This window comes from Panthera leo, chromosome C1, assembly GCF_018350215.1.
Source record: "Panthera leo isolate Ple1 chromosome C1, P.leo_Ple1_pat1.1, whole genome shotgun sequence".
In the NCBI taxonomy this organism is placed as follows: domain Eukaryota; kingdom Metazoa; phylum Chordata; class Mammalia; order Carnivora; family Felidae; genus Panthera; species Panthera leo.
The window spans coordinates 97,617,707-97,634,905 of record NC_056686.1 but is presented as its reverse complement, the minus strand read 5'-3'; the positions used below and the strand labels follow the sequence as shown (position 1 = coordinate 97,634,905).

At 36.5% G+C, this 17,199-nt stretch overlaps 2 protein-coding genes and 1 long non-coding RNA gene across 4 annotated transcripts in view; 1 reads left to right on the top strand and 2 right to left on the bottom strand.

Moving 5' to 3' along the window:
* The window catches only part of SYCP1 (synaptonemal complex protein 1), a 121,512-nt gene extending 108,110 nt beyond the window's left edge, over nt 1-13,402 (bottom strand). The window contains exons 1-6 of the mRNA XM_042953545.1: nt 13,258-13,402; nt 9,976-10,060; nt 9,754-9,797; nt 9,513-9,569; nt 8,009-8,173; nt 7,250-7,317 (exon numbers count right to left, since the gene is read on the bottom strand). Of these exons, the coding sequence (XP_042809479.1) occupies nt 7,250-7,317; nt 8,009-8,173; nt 9,513-9,569; nt 9,754-9,797; nt 9,976-10,060; nt 13,258-13,365 (527 nt within the window). The 5' untranslated portion in view covers nt 13,366-13,402. The remainder of the gene's footprint in view (nt 1-7,249; nt 7,318-8,008; nt 8,174-9,512; nt 9,570-9,753; nt 9,798-9,975; nt 10,061-13,257) is intronic.
* Nucleotides 13,403-14,097: 695 nt separating this feature from the next.
* Nucleotides 14,098-17,199, top strand: part of LOC122228487 — a 35,726-nt gene continuing 32,624 nt past the window's right edge. For both annotated transcript variants that reach the window (XR_006206613.1, XR_006206612.1), the window contains exon 1: nt 14,098-14,792. This is a non-coding gene — a long non-coding RNA (uncharacterized LOC122228487). The remainder of the gene's footprint in view (nt 14,793-17,199) is intronic.
* The window catches only part of LOC122228483 (bile acid receptor-like), a 44,814-nt gene continuing 43,639 nt past the window's right edge, over nt 16,025-17,199 (bottom strand). The window contains exon 11 of the mRNA XM_042953543.1: nt 16,025-16,726. Within this exon, the coding sequence (XP_042809477.1) occupies nt 16,479-16,726 (248 nt within the window). The 3' untranslated portion in view covers nt 16,025-16,478. The remainder of the gene's footprint in view (nt 16,727-17,199) is intronic.

Sequence of the window (17,199 nt, the reverse complement as noted above, 5' to 3'; positions counted from 1 at the left end):
GTTCCCCCAGTCCTACTTGAGATTCTACAAGTTAAGGGTTCGGTCCTACAAAACTGCTGTTCCCCCAGCCCTACTTAACCAGTTGCAAGCCCAAGTTGTTACCTACACTTCTGTCCAACTGGCTATAAATAAAAAATTCCCATGACTCACTCCTTACTTTTCGGACACCAGTAACAAGCTCAGATTGTTACCTATACCTCTGACAAACTGCCTATAAATCTGAGGTTCCTTAGGTTCAATTAATTTGCTGGAGCAGCTCACTGAACACTGAGAAACAATTCACTTGCCATGTTACTAGTTTATTATAAAAGAATGTAAGTCAGAAATAGTCAGGTAAAAGAGATGCATAGGGACAGGCATGGGGAAAGGGTGGGGAGCTTCCATGCTCTCTCTCTGAGCTCACCACTCTCTTCAAATCTCTTTACCAAGCTCGAAGTTTTCCTGAACCCTGTCCTCTTGGGTTTTCATGGAGGCTAAGTTACATAATCATGATTGATTAAATCATTGGTCAATGATGACAGATTCAACTTCCAGACCCTCTTCCCCTTACCAAGGGTGGGGGGGTAGGGGTGGAGAGGGACTGTAAGTTCCAACCCTCTAATCACATGCTGGGTTCTCCTAGCAGCCAACCTCATCCTTAAGTAGGTTCCAAAAGTCATCTCATTAACATAATAAGAGATACTTTTGTCACTCTTAGCACTTAGGAAATTCCAAGGGTTTTGGAAGCTATGAGCCAGGAATGGTGGATGAAAACCAAATATATATACATATATATATACATATACATACATATATGTGTGTGTGTGTGTATATGTGTATGTATATATATATTTATATTTATATGAGAAATACAGATTTGGTCATCTGAATGACCAAATATATTTTTCTTATAAATATCACACTACCTAAAACAATTCACAGAATCAATGCAATCCCAACCAAATTTTCAATGGCATTTTTCAGATACAGAACAAACCTAAAATTTGTATGATATCACCAGCGAGCCAAAGCAAACTTGAGAAAGAAGAGCTAGAGGAATCACACTTCCTGATTTCAAACTATATGACAAAACTAGAGTAATCAAAACAGTCTGGGAGGAGGGGGGAACTGGTCAAATAGGTGATGGGGATTAAGGAGTACACTTGTTGGGATAAGCACCAAGTATTGCATGCAAGTGTTGAATCACTGTATTGTACACCTGAAACTAATATTCATCGTATGTTAACTAACTGGAATTTAAAAAGTTTTTCAAAAGTATGGTATTAGCATAAAAACAGACACATAAATCAACAAAACAAACAAACCCATGCATATATGGTCAGTGAGTTCACTACAAAGGAGCCAAGAATATACAACGGGGAAAGGAGAATCCCTTCAATAAATGGTGTTGAGAAGGGGCACCTTGGTGGCTGGCTCCATGAGTTAAGCATCCAACTTGGGCTCAGGTCATGATCTCACAGTTGGTGAGTCTGAACCCTGTGTTGGGCTCCGCGCTGCAGCTCAGAGCCTGGAGCCTGCTTCTGATTCTGCGTTTTTCTCTCTCTCTGCTTCTCCCCTGCTCGTGCTCTCTCCCTGTCCCCCAAAAATAAACAAACATTAAAAATTGTTTGAAATAAATAAATGCCACTGGGAAAATGGAACCACTATCTTATAGCATACACAAAATCAACTCAAAATGGATTAAAGACTTGAACATAAGACCTGAAACCATAAAACTCCTAGAAGAAAACATAGGTGGTAAGTTCCTTGACATCAATCTTAGAAATGATTTTTTTGGATTTGACACAAGCAAAGGCAACAAAAGCAAAAATAAACAAGTGGGACCACATCAAATTTAAAAGCTTCTGGGGGTGCCTGGGTGGCTCAGTTGGTTAAGCACCGACTTTAGCTCAGGTCATGATCTCAAGGTTTGTAGGTTTGAGCCCAACATCCAGCTCTGTGCTGACAGCTCAGAGCCTGGAGACTGCTTCGGATTCTGTGTCTCCCCCCTCTCTCTCTAACCCTCCCCTGCTCGCATTCCATGTCACTCTCTCAAAAATAAATAAACGTTAAAAAAATTATTTTAAAAAAGCCATGACAACTGAAATCAATACATGATCAGTATTTAAAAAATAATAATAAAAAAACAAAAATAAGTGCTCCTGCACAGCCAAGGAAACTACCAACAAAATGAAGAGACAACCTACTAAATGGGAGAATATATTTGCTGATCATTTTGCTATACATATATCCAATAATTATGTTTCATACCTAAAATTAATGTCATAAATTATACCAATAAATTTTTTTAGAAAGTTCAATACAATGTAGTCTTGTATATTCCAAATCTCATTACATGTTAATGAAAATTTTTAAAAAAGAAAGAAGAGGGAAAAAAGACCTCTAGATATCCTGAAGTTATCATATATTCAACAGTTAGATATAATTTTCCACCTTATAAATTTTCCATAGAAATGAACTGTTACAAATTAATCATTAATAATGATTTTTGGGGTGTTTTTATATTTATTTATTTTTGAGAGAGCGCAAGCAGGGGAGAGGCAGAGAAAAGGGAACAGAGGATCCAAAGTGGGCTCTGTGCTGACAGCAGCACAAACCACAAACCATGACATCATGACCTGAGCTGAAGTCGGACTCTGAACCGACGAGCCACCCAGGTGCCTCTCATTAATAATGATTTTTAGCAGCACCTGGGTGGCTCAGTCACTAAGTGTGACTCTCAATTTCAGCTCAGGTCATGATCTCACTGTCCATGAGTTCAAGTCCTGCACTGGGCTCTGTGCTCAGAGCACAGAGCCTGCTTGGGATTCTGTCTCCCTCTCTCTCTGCCCCTCTCTCACTTGCATGGGCATTCTCTCTCTCTGAAAAATAAATAAAAATAAACTTCTGAGTTTTTAAATCTACATATTAGTTTAGTAAAAAGCAAAAGATTATTACATAGACCATATCCTTTGACATTTTCAATAATCTAATAAATGAAAAAGCTAAGAAATCACTGAAATCAAGTGTGGTTTTTTGTCTGCTTTTTCAAAATTTTTTACTTATTTTAATTCAGGAGTAGTCAACATACAGTGTTATATTAGTTTCAGGTTTATAATACAGTAATTCAACAATTCCGGAAATTACTCAGTGCTCGTGATAAATGTACTCTTAATACACTTTACCTATTTCACCCACCCCCCACCCACCTCACCTCTGGTAACCATCTGTTTGTTCTGTTTTTGGTTTGCCTTATTTTCCTTTGTTCATTTGTTTCTTAAATTCCACAGGAGTGAAGGCTGGAGGTATCACAATTCCAGATTTCAACTGCTACTACAAATATAGTGATCAAAACTGTGGTACTGGCACAAAAAGAGACACACAGGTTAAGAGAACAGAATATAAAACCCAGAAATAAACGCACAATTATGTGGTCAACTAATCTTCAACAAAGGAGGCAAGAATATGTAATGGGAAAAAAGTCTCTTCAACAAATGGTAATGGAAAAAGTGGACAGCTACATGCAAAAGAATGAAACTGGACCACTTTCTTATACTATCCACAAAAACAAATTCAAAATGGATTTTTGAAAGGCCTAAATGTGAGACCTAAAATCATAAAACTCTTTCCAATTTGGATGCCTTTTATTTCTTTTTGTTGTCTGATTGCCCTAGAAGAGAGCACAGGCATATCAGCCATAAAACATCTTTCTAGATAGGTCTTCTGAGACAAGGGAAACAAAAGCAAAAATAAACTATTGGGACATCAAAATAAAAAGCTTTTGCACAGCAAAGGAAACAATCAACAAAACTAAAAAACAACCTACTGAAGGGGAGAAGATATTTGCAAATGACATATCTGATAGAGGGTTAGTATCCAAAATATACAAAGAACTTATAAAACTCAACACACACAAAAAAACCTGGTAACCCAATTTAAAAATGGGCAGAAGACATAAACAGTTCTCCAAAGACGACATACAGATGGCCAACAGACACCTGAAAAGATGATCAATGTCACTAATCAACAGGGAAATGCAAATCAAAATCACGCCACCTGTCAGAATGGCTAAAATCAAAAACACAAGAAACAACAAGTGCTGACGAAAATGTGGAGAAAAAAGAACCTTATGCACTGTGGGAATGCAAACTGTTGCAGCCACTGTGGAAAACAGTATGGAGGTTGCTCAAAAAATTAAAAACAGAATTACCATATGATCCAGTAATAGCACTACTGGGTATTTACCCAAAGAACACAAAAACACTAATTTGAAGGGATACACACAGTCCTATATTTATTGCAGCTTTAAAATAGCCAAAATATGGAAGCAGCCCAAGTGGCCACTGATAGATGAATGGATAAAGAAGATGTGGTGTATGCACATACACACACACACACACACACACACACACACACACAATGGAACATTCTATCACTCAGTCATAAGAGAATGAAATTTTGCCATTTTCAACAACATGGATGGATGTAGAGAGTATAACGCTAAGAAAAATAAGCCAGTCAGAGAAAAGGTGGGTTTGCTTTATTTTTAAAGCCTGTGACTGTTCTCTAGTACAGAGCAGTAGCTCCCAAAGTATGATCCTTGGACCAGTAGCATCCACATCACTTGTTAGAAAGGCAAATTCTGAAGCCCTACTCCACTGAATCAGAAATTCGGGGCGGGGGGGGGGGAGGACAACAGTATATTCTTCAACAAGCTATGCAGATAATTCAAATGCTTGCTAAAATTTGAGAACCACTGGTCTAGAGAGGGTCTTTTTTGTTAGAGGTTTTGTAAAAATCAGAACAAGTGACCATAAACCTAATTTTTCAATTACAATTTGAAAAAACAACTTCAGCCTCTTCCTGCTAATCTATGGTGAGAGGTAAAGGACAAAAGTGTCTTTAGCAATACGCTCCCCAAACCACAAAGACCCTTTGAGCAGCACAGCTTGGTATAAAACTAGCCATATATCCATATACAAGCAATCATCCAATCAAATAAATATTTCAAGTCTACTCTGTATTCACAATGGCTCAATTTTAGAATTCTGAAAACCCTTCACTGGCTTCAAAACAACCATCTGCAGCAATTTTCAATCTTTTTTTTTTTCTAGAACCAAAATTCTCTTACAAAATGAAATCTTAACTGGATACACAAGATTTTAAATTATACTGAAAAAATAAAACTATTCTTGTTGAAGGGAGCCATAGCTATAGCCAATCAGTCTTTCTTCAGCCCACTCTTCTTCAAGCCCTACCCTCCCACCCCACTTTAAGATAAAATCAAAACTCTAGCGTGTCACAAAATGCCAGAGTTGCAACCTCTAATTCTCCTCCTGGTTAATTCCTATTCGTCCTTTGGACATCCTCATCTGTAGAAAGCCTTCTCTTCTCTGATAACTATCACTATCACATGCATGCCACAGGGTTTGCCATATGCATGCCATAAGGGTTTAATTCATCAAATTATCTAAACAAATCCCAGATAGGAGTCTGACAAATGCTGCTTTTTAAAGTAATTTCTGAATTATGTAATTGTGGATGCTTCAGGTTTGACTGCTGAAATTTGAAAATTGAGACACTAATATATGGAAATAAAATCACATATAAGGTCCTGCACTCCACTCAAAAAAAAAAAATCCCTCCCAAACTATCTAAACTATCTCAAAAGTCTTTTCCTGCTCAAAACTGTCAATAAATTAAAGTGTCCATTCCCTCTCAAACTTCTACTACAGGCCAGGCATATGGTTTTGAAATACCCAAAGTCTCTTTCGAATCTATATCCCTTTTAGAAAGTCATGACCAGTGAATAGGCTGGTCCTGAGCAACTTTATATTAAGTCTGTCATCCAACAATCAAGTCACTCAACCTTAAGTGCAACTTTGTTTCTCACCAACATTTTGACAAAGCTCTTACCTAAACGTCAAGGTTCTTTCAGATGACAAATGACAATTCAGCATTTGAGGGCAAAACAGACACACAACTCAAACAAGTGCTTAAAATAGAAGGAGATCCCATCCAAAATAAACTACCTCTCACCTCAAAAAAATAGTGTAACTCCTATGTCACGCTACACTACGTTACGTTATACTATGTAATTAAACAGTCACAGTATTAACAAAAATACACATGTTCATTAATGGAGGTAACACCAAACTTAAGAAAGCTCACCAGTTATCAAATACTGGTATTAGGGTGACAGTAAGATACTGTAGGAACTCAGTCACATAACCTACAAAAGTGACCGTAAGTACAAAATATACAATAGGCACACAATGTCAGAAACTTCCTCTTCACTCTCTCTTCTCCCTAATAACCAAACCTCAAGTAGGCAGAGAAAAAATTAAGGTATAATATTTCAATTTGATCTGGGAAGTCATAGGTTACCTTTTTTAAAGTTTATTTATTTAAGTAATCTCTAACCCCAATATTGGGCTCAAACTCATGACCCTGAGATCAAGAGTCACATGCTCTTCCAACTGAGCCAGCCAGGCACCTCCACAGGTTGTCTTTCACTTGGGCTAAAACAATTTGTCATTAAGAGCCCTTTTCACTTATCAGCAACTTCACTGACAAGGTGATAGGTCTTCTAAAACCATATTTAGCAAGCAAGTAGGAATAAATAAGTTTTGCACTCTTTGTGGACCCATACATTACATTCTAACTATTCAATATCTATTTAGCAGATGAATTAAACAATTATATATTTCTATTAAATTGTATATGATATAATCTGAATGAGGATGAGGTAAGAGTGTATAAAATAAGGCTTAGCTACTGCCTAGAACAAAGAAAAGGAAAAGTTAAAGATGACTCTAAAATTTAAAGCTAATGTTCATGAAACAATCATTAGGCCACTGACAAAAACAGGAACTTGAGAGTGAGAATTAGCTTGGAACTAAATTGATCACTATTTATACTATTTAACTCTTATACTATTTACACTATAAATACTGTACCTAAAATACTACAACAGAAAGGTAGACAATATACATAGGCAGTTGTAGATACAGAATTATCAGATACCTTTTTGACACCCAATTAATGGTTTTTCCTACCTGACATTTTAGAAAGTGAAAAATTATTAGTCAGTGACCACTGTTTGCCAAACATAAGAATGTAGAATAACTATGTCTTCCTTCTCCCACAGTACCCAGGTAAAATTCTGTATATAATACATAATAGAAAGTGTTCAATACATTTCTGGAAATTATTTTAATAAATCTGGAATAAAATTTAGAGAGAACAAATTCATTAAACGATTACTTACTCTTTTATTAAATCTTTATTTTCTTGAATTCCTTCTTCTAATTTCAAACTTACTTTTTCATTTTCAAACTAATTAACAAAACAGAAGAACAGTGCATCACATTTTGCTTAGGAAAATAAACATGAGTATAATTATTAAGCAGCATTTCTTTGCTAACAACTAAGAAGTGTAAAAAACTTCTTTGCACACAAAAAAGTTTTTTTGTCACAGCTTATGGATTTTCCCATAAGAATACAGTCTCACTTTCACAGATGTAAAATCAAGTTTGCTGAATCATCTCCAGAAAGTATCCAACAATATTTTAATACAATATTATCTTCCCTAAACATTTTTAAATGATGTCTTATCTTTGTCCTAACCCAATGGTGCATTTTCTCAACCTTTTTCTTTCACTAGGCCACAAAACTGAAGCTCAATAGTTTCAAATACAGTTTTAACCACCAATATCATATTCCAATTAATAAAAGACATTTATTTCAAACAGAACATCAGTAATAGGAATTAAAAAATTCAAAGTCTATAATTAGAATCATTAAATCAATCTTTATCTAAAGTAATTTATTATTTCCCTAATCATTTGCATTAAGCTCTGTACAACTTGTCTTCTGTGTTCATCCTAAAGTTGAAATGCAGTATCGCTTTCAGCGATACTTAAAAAAAGTACTGTCCTTAAAATCCACACCACAGAAATACTCTATTTTAAATACTATTATGACAAAATCTACTACACTACCTTTTCAATTCCAAATCTCATTATACCTGTAGTTCTTGAATGGCTTTCCGCTGTGCTTCAATTATCTTTCTATTTTCTTGCAACTTATTTTCTTTCTGCTTCAATTCAAATTCTATATTCACTTTCCACTTCTTGATCTTTTCAGCCTCCTTATACAGTTTTGAATACAGTCTGCTCATTGGCTCTGAATTCTATTAAAACAAATAGATTTTCAAAGATTGGTTACACTAAAATTATGAACAATTAACAAACTACAGCTGCCTACTGAAAATACCCAAGACTAATAGTACCTTACTAGTTGACAATAAATCTCTCCTCAAATTACGTCCTAATATCATACTAAAGGCTACATTAATTCTTTAAAATACTAAGGCAGTATTAGCTACTTTACTAAAGTTACTGGTCACTTGATTAAGTTATACCCACTGAGTATAATCAAATACCTTCAAAATGTACCTAAGCCAGAAATTGGAAATATTTTAATCAGTGAGAGAGTATCGCTGATTAAAAGCTAGAGTAAATCCCTCTACATGATATCTATAAATTTTTACCATGGTCTTAAAACATTTTGGTTATACAGTTTGAAGATTACCTAAAGGACAAGAATTTTAAAATATAATGACAAAAAATATAGTTAACAAAAGATCTAGCTTTCATTTATTCACAGTTTATTTTTTTTTATTCTCAGGTTCTATTTAGATTTTATTCGGATTTCCTTCATTATCCATTTCAACATTATAAGGTAATGCCAGAGTTCGTATTTTTTAAATCATATTGATTTCTGTTTTCTGATTACCTCTGTTATCAAAATATATGAATATTAAATTCTGTGATGCTATAATCACAGCAACAAACATATAGCATTTTATCAGGCCATAGTTTCTGTTGGTTTTTTTTTTTTTTTTTTTTAAAGTAGATCCACACCCAATGTGGGGCTTGAACTAAGGACCCTGAGGTTAAGAGTCACATGCTCTGGGGCCTCCTGGGTGGCTCAGTCAGTTAAGCACCAGGCTCAGATAATGATCTCACATTTCACGGGATCAAGCCCCTTATCAGGCTCTGTGCTGTCGGCTTAGGATTCTCTCTCTCCCTCTCTCTCTGTCCCTCCTCTGCTTGTGCTCTCTCTCAAAATAAATAAACCTTAAAAAAAAAAAAAAAATTCCTTAGACAGCAAACCAGCCAAACAATCATACCTATTAGTTTTATTTGTAAAATAGTGACTTGATTCTCAGCCTTTTCATAAGCTGAGCCTATGAAATTGTAGCCACAGCCCCTCTTCTATTCTTGCTATAGTTTAAAATTAAATTTCTCCTAAAGGATGGTTGCTTGTATAACCCAGGAAAATACAGAAGCCTAGTGTTTCAATAACTTTAAAAGAAAAACAAAGAGGGGAAAAAGATTTTGAAGGATATAACTTAAAACATTAGCCAAACTTTAATCCTTTAGAAGCTTCAAAAGAAAAATATAAACAAATAACAATAAATGATACTCAATTACAATAAATTGAATATGGATAGAAAAACTTCTGACCTCAAAATCAGAGTCTTTTAGTCCTTCCTGGTAGTGACAACTGTCAGAGTTATCAACCTAAAAAAATGAATAAATGTTTCCTGTAAGAAAATATTTCTGATGAGAGTTTCCAAATAGTAGCAATTAAATACTGAAGGCTAGTAATCCAACAAATAAAGATTTTTTTTTCCTTTTTTCAAACAAGCAACTCAAGACCTAAACATGTTATATGTTATAGTATTGTACGTTATACTTAACTGACCTGTTCAAGCATGGGCAAAACCTTAACTTTTTGTAAAGCAGGATCTGCAAGATAGAAGACAACTGATATTAAGTATGCCAACATCTTATTTTTTAGGTCAAGTATTATATCTAGCTTTAATGTCAAGGCTATCAATATAATACTTACATTTTCAATATCTAACAATGTATATATAAAAAATGCTTATACGTATAGTGATGTATTGCTGTTCCAGTTTCTTACCTGAATCAACGTTTTCCCCATTTTTGGAGAGATTAGTCATTGCAAATGGAAAGCCAAAATCATCTTCAGTACATTTGTTGAAACTCTAGAAACACAAAGAAGTTCTTAAACATACTGTTCCATATCACTCTGGTAACTAGGAGTGAATATGTAGTTATATATGGAACATACATCTGCTTGAAAAGTGACTTTAATTGTAAACCCTTTCATGTATATACAGTATTTAAAATATCAAGTGGTTTTGCTATATAAGAAAGCAAAAAATTTTTTGACTTAGAAGATAAAGCTAAACTATAAATTTCACAATACACACTTTGGAAGTATTCAGTAAAATCTTATTTTATTTTTAAAAGTTTATTTATTTTTATTTATTTTTGAGAGAGAGAGAAAAAAAAGCATGAGTGGGGGGAGGGGCAGAGAGAGGGGGAAGGAGAAAATCCCAAGCAGGCTCCACATTGTCAGTGCTGGGCTCTAACTCATGAACCATGAGACCATGACTTAAGCCGAAGTTGGGCACTTAACCAACTGAGCCACCCAGGCACCCCAAAAGTAACAGTAATTTTAATTACTAGCTTAATATATTAGTCTTCTTCAATTTCATTATCTTTCCCTTGAGAGAATTGAGAGTTGTCTTCACTGAATAGCATTTTAATGTTATCCTCTTAGCTATACAGACAGAAATTTTTCTACAGCATATAAAATATTTTAACATTTTATATATTTAGTATATATTATATATTATTGGGTTATAATTATAATATTATTATATTATATTATTACATGTTATATATATTATAGATTATATATTATTATAAATATTGGAGATATTTATATCTCCAGATATAAAAATCTCCAGAGAGGGGCGCCTGGGTGGCTCAGTCGGTTAAGCGTCCGACTTCAGCTCAGGTCACGATCTCGCGGTCCGTGAGTTCAAGCCCCGCATCAGGCTCTGGGTTGATGGCTCGGAGCCTGGAGCCTGTTTCCGATTCTGTGTCTCCCTCTCTCTCTGGCCCTCCCCCGTTCACGCTCTGTCTCTCTCTGTCTCAAAAATAAATAAACTTAAAAAAAAAAAATTTTTTTTTAAATCTCCAGAGAAATTTTTTAAATAATTTAGTAGTAAGAGCTGTTGTGCCTGAGAAACTTGGTATGATTCCCCCTTTCTGGTAAGAACTCTACTACAGAAATGAATTTCTCTTTTTATCCTGTCAAGCAGGAAGCTCAAAGCCAAATTTTAAGCTTAGTCAGACACTAATTTTTACCAGTATATTGACATATTTGTCCAAATTTTCTTATTTTTTTGATCCTAATAGTCTCTGAATATACTTTTATATCTTGCTACTTCAATGTACATGTCTTATAAGTTGCCTCCAAGAGAGGATTCAAATTAGGACCCATTATGTACCCAGAGTTCTATGGCAACAGTGATTATTTTTTTTAATGAACAATGCTCACAAACATTAAGTATGCTCATTATTCATTCAAAGCAATACTATTCAAAATTCTTGGGTAATAAAAATCCTGGAAGACAACACAGGCAGGAGTTTCTCTGACACTGGCCCATATCCACATTTTTCTAGGCAAGTCTCCTGAGACAAGGGAAACAAAGGCAAAAATAAGCTATTAGGACTACAACAAAATAAAAAGCTTCTTTGTGCACAGTGAGGAAACAATCAACAAAACTAGTCTACTGAATGGGAGAAGATATTTGCAAAGGACATATCCAATAAAGGGTTAGTATCCAAAATATATATACAATACCAAAAAACCCAAATAATCCAATTTAAAAAATGGGAAGAAGACATGAAACAAACAGGTCTCCAAAGAAGAGATCCAGATGGCTAAAAGACACATGAAAAGATGCTCAACATCACTCATCATCACGGAAATGTTAGTCAAAATCACAGTATCACCTCACACCTGTCAGAATGGCAAAAACCATAAACACATGAAACAAGTGTTGGTGAGGACGTGGAGAAAAAGGAACACTTGTGCACTGCTGGTGGGAATGCAAATTGGTGCAGCCTCTGTGGAAAACAGTATGGAGGTTCCTCAGAAAATAAAAATAGAACTACCCTATGACCCAGTAATTCCACTACTGGGTATTTACCCAAAGAATATGAAAACACTAATTTGAAAAGATGTATGCACCCCTATGTTTCCTGCAGCATTATTTACAATAGCCGAGCCATGGAAGCAGCCCAAGTGTCTACTGATAGATGAGTGGATCAAGAAGATGTGTCATAGGTGCCTGGGTGGCTCACTCGGTTGGGCGTCCGACTTTGGCTCAGGTCACGATCTCACAGCTTGTGGGTTAGAGTCCCACGTCGGGCTCTGCGCTGACAGCTCAGAGCCTGGGGCCTGCTTCAGGTTCTGTGTCTCCCTCTCTTTCTGCCCCTCCCCGGCTTGCGCTCTCTCTCTCGAAAATAAACATCAAAAAAAAATTTAAGGATGTGCTATAGATATACAACGGAATAGTACTGATTTGTAAAAAAAGAATGAAAGCTTGCCATTTGCATCGACAAGCACAGAGTTGGGAGAGTATAGTGGTAAGCGAAATAAGTCGGTCAGAAAAAGACAAATACCCTATGATTTATTCCTATGTGGAATTTAAGACACAAAACAAAGGAGGCTACAGGGAAAAAAGAGACAAACCAAGAAGGCGACTCATAACTATAGAGAACAAACTGGTGGTTGCCTGAGGGAAGGTGGTGGAGGGACGGGTGAAATAGGTGAAGGGGATTAAGAGTACCCTTATCTTCATGAGCACTGAATAATGTACAGAATTGCTGAATCACTGTATTGTACACCCGAAACTAATATAACACTGTATATCAAGTAAACTGGATTTAAATTTTTAAATAAATTTGTTTACAAATTCTTGGGCTAAAATAAAATCAAAAATAGGGCGCCTGGGTGGCTCTGCCCATTGAGCGACTTCGGCTCAGGTCATGACCTCAGGGTTCCTGGGTTCAGGTCCCGCATGGGGCTCCGCGCTGACCGCTGGGAGCCTGGAACCTGGGGCCTGCTTCGGATTCTGAGTCTCCCTTTCTCTCTGCCCCTCCCCCATTAGTGCTCTGTCTCTGTGTCTTAAAAATAAAACATAAACATTAAAAAAGATAAAAAATAAATTAAAAATAAAAATTCTTGGGCAAATCAGGCCACACTTGGTGAAAAACAAATTATACAATGTACAAATAAAATTATACAATATTACCAGTTAGAAAGTACACCGTGCCTCTTTACCTGAAGAATATTCAAATCAAGATTCATACGCAAATTTACCTTGAAGAAATTAGAATCTCCTCCCAAATTCTGAGGTTTCACTGCAGATACTTGACTGCTACTTAATCTTGGTGGTACGAACAATTTAAAAGGCTTTTGCTTTTCCATTTTCTCTCTTCCAGTTGTAATTATCTGTTACCCCAGCGGGCGGGGTGGAGGGAGGGAAAGCGTTTTACATGGTTTCATTAATACCCTCTTTATTTTAAAAGGCGATGTTTGTACAATAAATGCTGTGTCAAGGAGCTGGTGTACCTTTGCCACAATGTGAGTCTGCAGCGTCACATTACTGGGCAAAGTAAAAACACCCCGCAGTTGTTCCCTTCCACCCCCCTCCGCCAATGGCCACGCTGGCAGCGTAGATAAGCCAGAAACTCCCACCCCAGAAAAGAAAGCTCTGCCCCCACCGGCCCTGGTAAATTGCATCACCCAGCCGCAAGAACTACCTTAGGTTCTTAGAGGGCTACAGCTACCAACGAGGCGCCGGGGGGTGGGGAGGGGGGCGGCCAGAATCAAAATATCGCCCAGCTCCGGGTTCGGTCGTCAGGAAGAGAACTCAGTACACCTGCCCTTACCTCTGAATAGTCAGCGGGAAACCGTGGACTCGGTGCCCACGCGAACTGCTACCCGCTGTCTACTAGGGCGGCAAAAAGAATCTACGAGAACTTCTGCCTCCGAACCTCCAGAAAAGCAAGAAATCGCTCCGCCTCAGCGGCCGGCCGAAAAGGGCCGGGTGCACAACGGTTTAACGGCTAAATAACGGTCAGCCGCGACCGTTGGCCGGCTCCCGATTCTCGCGAGATTTTCCTTTGTGTTAGTAACAATTCTCTGGATTCTGTTTTTCCTTAGACATTCTTGAAGCTTCTGCGATTGTCAGAGAATGCAAGGAAAACTATAACAAGTCCCATGACAGATTGGAGCGAAGAATAAAAAATCCACTTGTGTTTTACAAGAGTTCAGTCTTAGGGCAAAAAACAGATGGGCAAACAGTTGTAGCCACGTGTAATCACTTAAAGGTGGTAATTTTCAAAGACTGGTTAGGACACAGGGAAAGCGGTACTTTCAGTGGCCTGGGGAGTCAGGAGAGGCTGCCCAGATGTGATGGGCTTCTTTTAAGGCTTCTGTCAAGAATAGAGTGACTATAGACAGATTGGGCTAGTCAATGGGGAAAGACTACTCCTGAAGGTAGGCGAAGGCCCTGTGGTTGTGAAAGAGATTAGTACAAGAGAGACTCCAACAAATGTGGCGTGCGTGTGTGAGGACAAGGTCGGGGAATGGCAAGAAGGAGACTGCAGACTTGACAGATAAGGCCTTGCAAAGACCTTTGGATTTTAGCCAATGTGGATGGGGAACTTGTAGAATTCTGAGTGGAGAGGGAGGCAAGATCAAGTTCAGAAGAAAATTTGTAGTATGAGAAATGGTTTAGGCAGGCATTGGGACTTGAGTTAGGGAGACAGTTTTAATAGGCTGGGTGAAGTATGAGGACCCGAGCCATGACAGTGGCGCTGGAGATGAGGAAGAGGCATCAAAAGTAAAAGGTATTTAGAAGTAAAATTAATAGGAGTTGATGGGCTGTTTTAACAGTAAGCAGTGAAAGAAGTCTAAGATGACTTCCTAGTTTCAGACTTGGGCAAGTAAATGCAATAAATATTGTGATTCTAAGTACCTAGGTTTGAGCAATTAGATGAGTTCCGTTCCGTTTTGACCACATTTGACTTTGTTTTCTAATGTCTATAATTGATGTTTTTCCAAAGGACTTGAGTAATATTTTTAAATAACCAATTTTGTTTTGTGTAAATTTAATGAGACATCATAGTTTCTGCTAGAATTTAAAAAATTTTTGAGCTTTGAAAGAGATGAGCCAGGTTGTCCTTCATTTTACACTTTAAGGAAATTGAGTCTAGATACCCTAAAAAAAGAATATTCCCTCCAAGAGATGATTCCAGGTTTATGCCCAAGATACCCCCCCCCCAGGGGCAATAATTAATACATTTAAATAAGATCTTTTTGAAGTTGAGGATATAAATTCAACTATGTCTTTTTTTTTTAAGTTTTATAAATATGAAAAATTTAACTATGGGCTTTTTTTTTCATCGAAAACCAAACTGCTACTACTCCTGCTATCAAATTAGCTTAAATTCACAGCATTGAAAGACTTACACCCAGTCTTTCAAAATAATAAAACCACCACAGAATTTATTAATTTCATGCATTTCATATGAAATTTATTTTTACTAGATAGCCTTCCTATCCTTACAAGGATTAAAATATTTGTGGGAAGATTTCAGTTTTTAAGTACTTCATTTTTTTCTACAAAAGATATTGGCAAAAATGTCAAAGTATTGTCTGCCAGAATAAGCAGTAAATCGTGCCAGTATTTCCCAATATGTGTTAAAACATTTTAGGGGCGCCTGGGTGGCTCAGTCGGTTAAGCGTCCGACTTTGGCTCAGGTCATGATCTCCCGGTTCCTGAGTTCGAGCCCCATGTCGGGCTCTGTGCCAACAGCTCAGAGCCTGGAGCCTGCTTCGGATTCTGTGTCTCCCCTTCTCTCTCTGCCCCTCCACACCCCACGCTCTGTCTCTCAAAAAATGAATAAATGTTAAAAAAAATGTTTTAAAAACCATTTTAATGATTTGTCACTTTAACTTTTTTCAATATTTTACCATCACAATTTTTTTAAATTTAGACTTATAAAAGATTTCTTTTTAAAAAACATTAAGAAAAGGTAAAAGTTTTGTTCCTCTTTAATAATTCATAAAATGCCATAACAGGAGTAAGTTTAAAATGTTAGTTCTTTATCCATCAATCTGGCCTAATTAATGAGGTTCACAAACTGCCTTTATTCTGATTACAATTGTTTCCACTAGATACCCTTTCTCATGTCTATAAGTAATCTACATATTTTCGTTCAGTTTTCTACTAAAGGGAAAAAGTAGAGCATCTTCAGGAAAGAACTCTATTTAGCATTTTTCCCTTTAGAAGGAACCATGCAAACAATAATCCTTGCTTCTTTTGAGTCAAATCTGGAAAAGAATCCTGGATGTCCCTCTAGTGGTGGTCCTATATTCCACAAAATTTGATGAGCACTGATAATGTCCCATTTTATGCTGATACATTGGTAACCTAGCAATCCTGTTTATGTTTTTCAAAGCAGTCATCCTATAATGATAAACAATCTAGATTTTGAAAGTTTTAAGACAAACCACAGCCACATTCTAAAATTTCAGCAATGTGAATACAAATTCCATTTCTCTGAGAGTAAACTAGCCAATTTGGGGTCCTTTGCTTTCCAAGTGCTAAGTATTTCTGAGTAGTTGTGATTCAGTGTCCTCAGTTCTGTGAGCCTCCCTATGAGACGAGCAAAATGCTGTAGGTCTTCTGGATGATAAATTTTTGAATATTTGTATAAAATCTGTAAAACTGGTTCTTGTAAATTTTCCACATATTGCTTATTTTTAAGGCATGGACGATCTGAAAAACATCATCATATACATCTTAATGAATACTGGAAAGTGGTAAAAGATAGCAAATTCATTGAAAACAATACAGTTTGTAAATAATAAAAACAGCAAATATTTACTGAACCCTTAATATATGCCAGATATTACACTAAGTAATTTATTTCATGCAATGTCTTATTTAGTCTTCAGAGTACACTATGAGGTAAATTCTATTATTACCGCTGTTTTTTGGACAAGCTTCTTAAGATGTAGAGAAGTCAAATAGGAAGAGAAAGGTCAGTAAGTGGTTGTAAGAATATAAAAGCAAGTTTCAAGCTTACTTGAAACTTAAAAAGATTAATTTCCTCCGGGTCAACAATAAGTAAAAGGTGAAGCTTCTTTTATTTATTTATTGATTTTTTTAATGTTTTTCTTTATTTTTGAGAGAGAGAGAGACAGAGCATGAGCAGGGGAGGGGCAGAGAGAGAGGGAGACACAGAATCT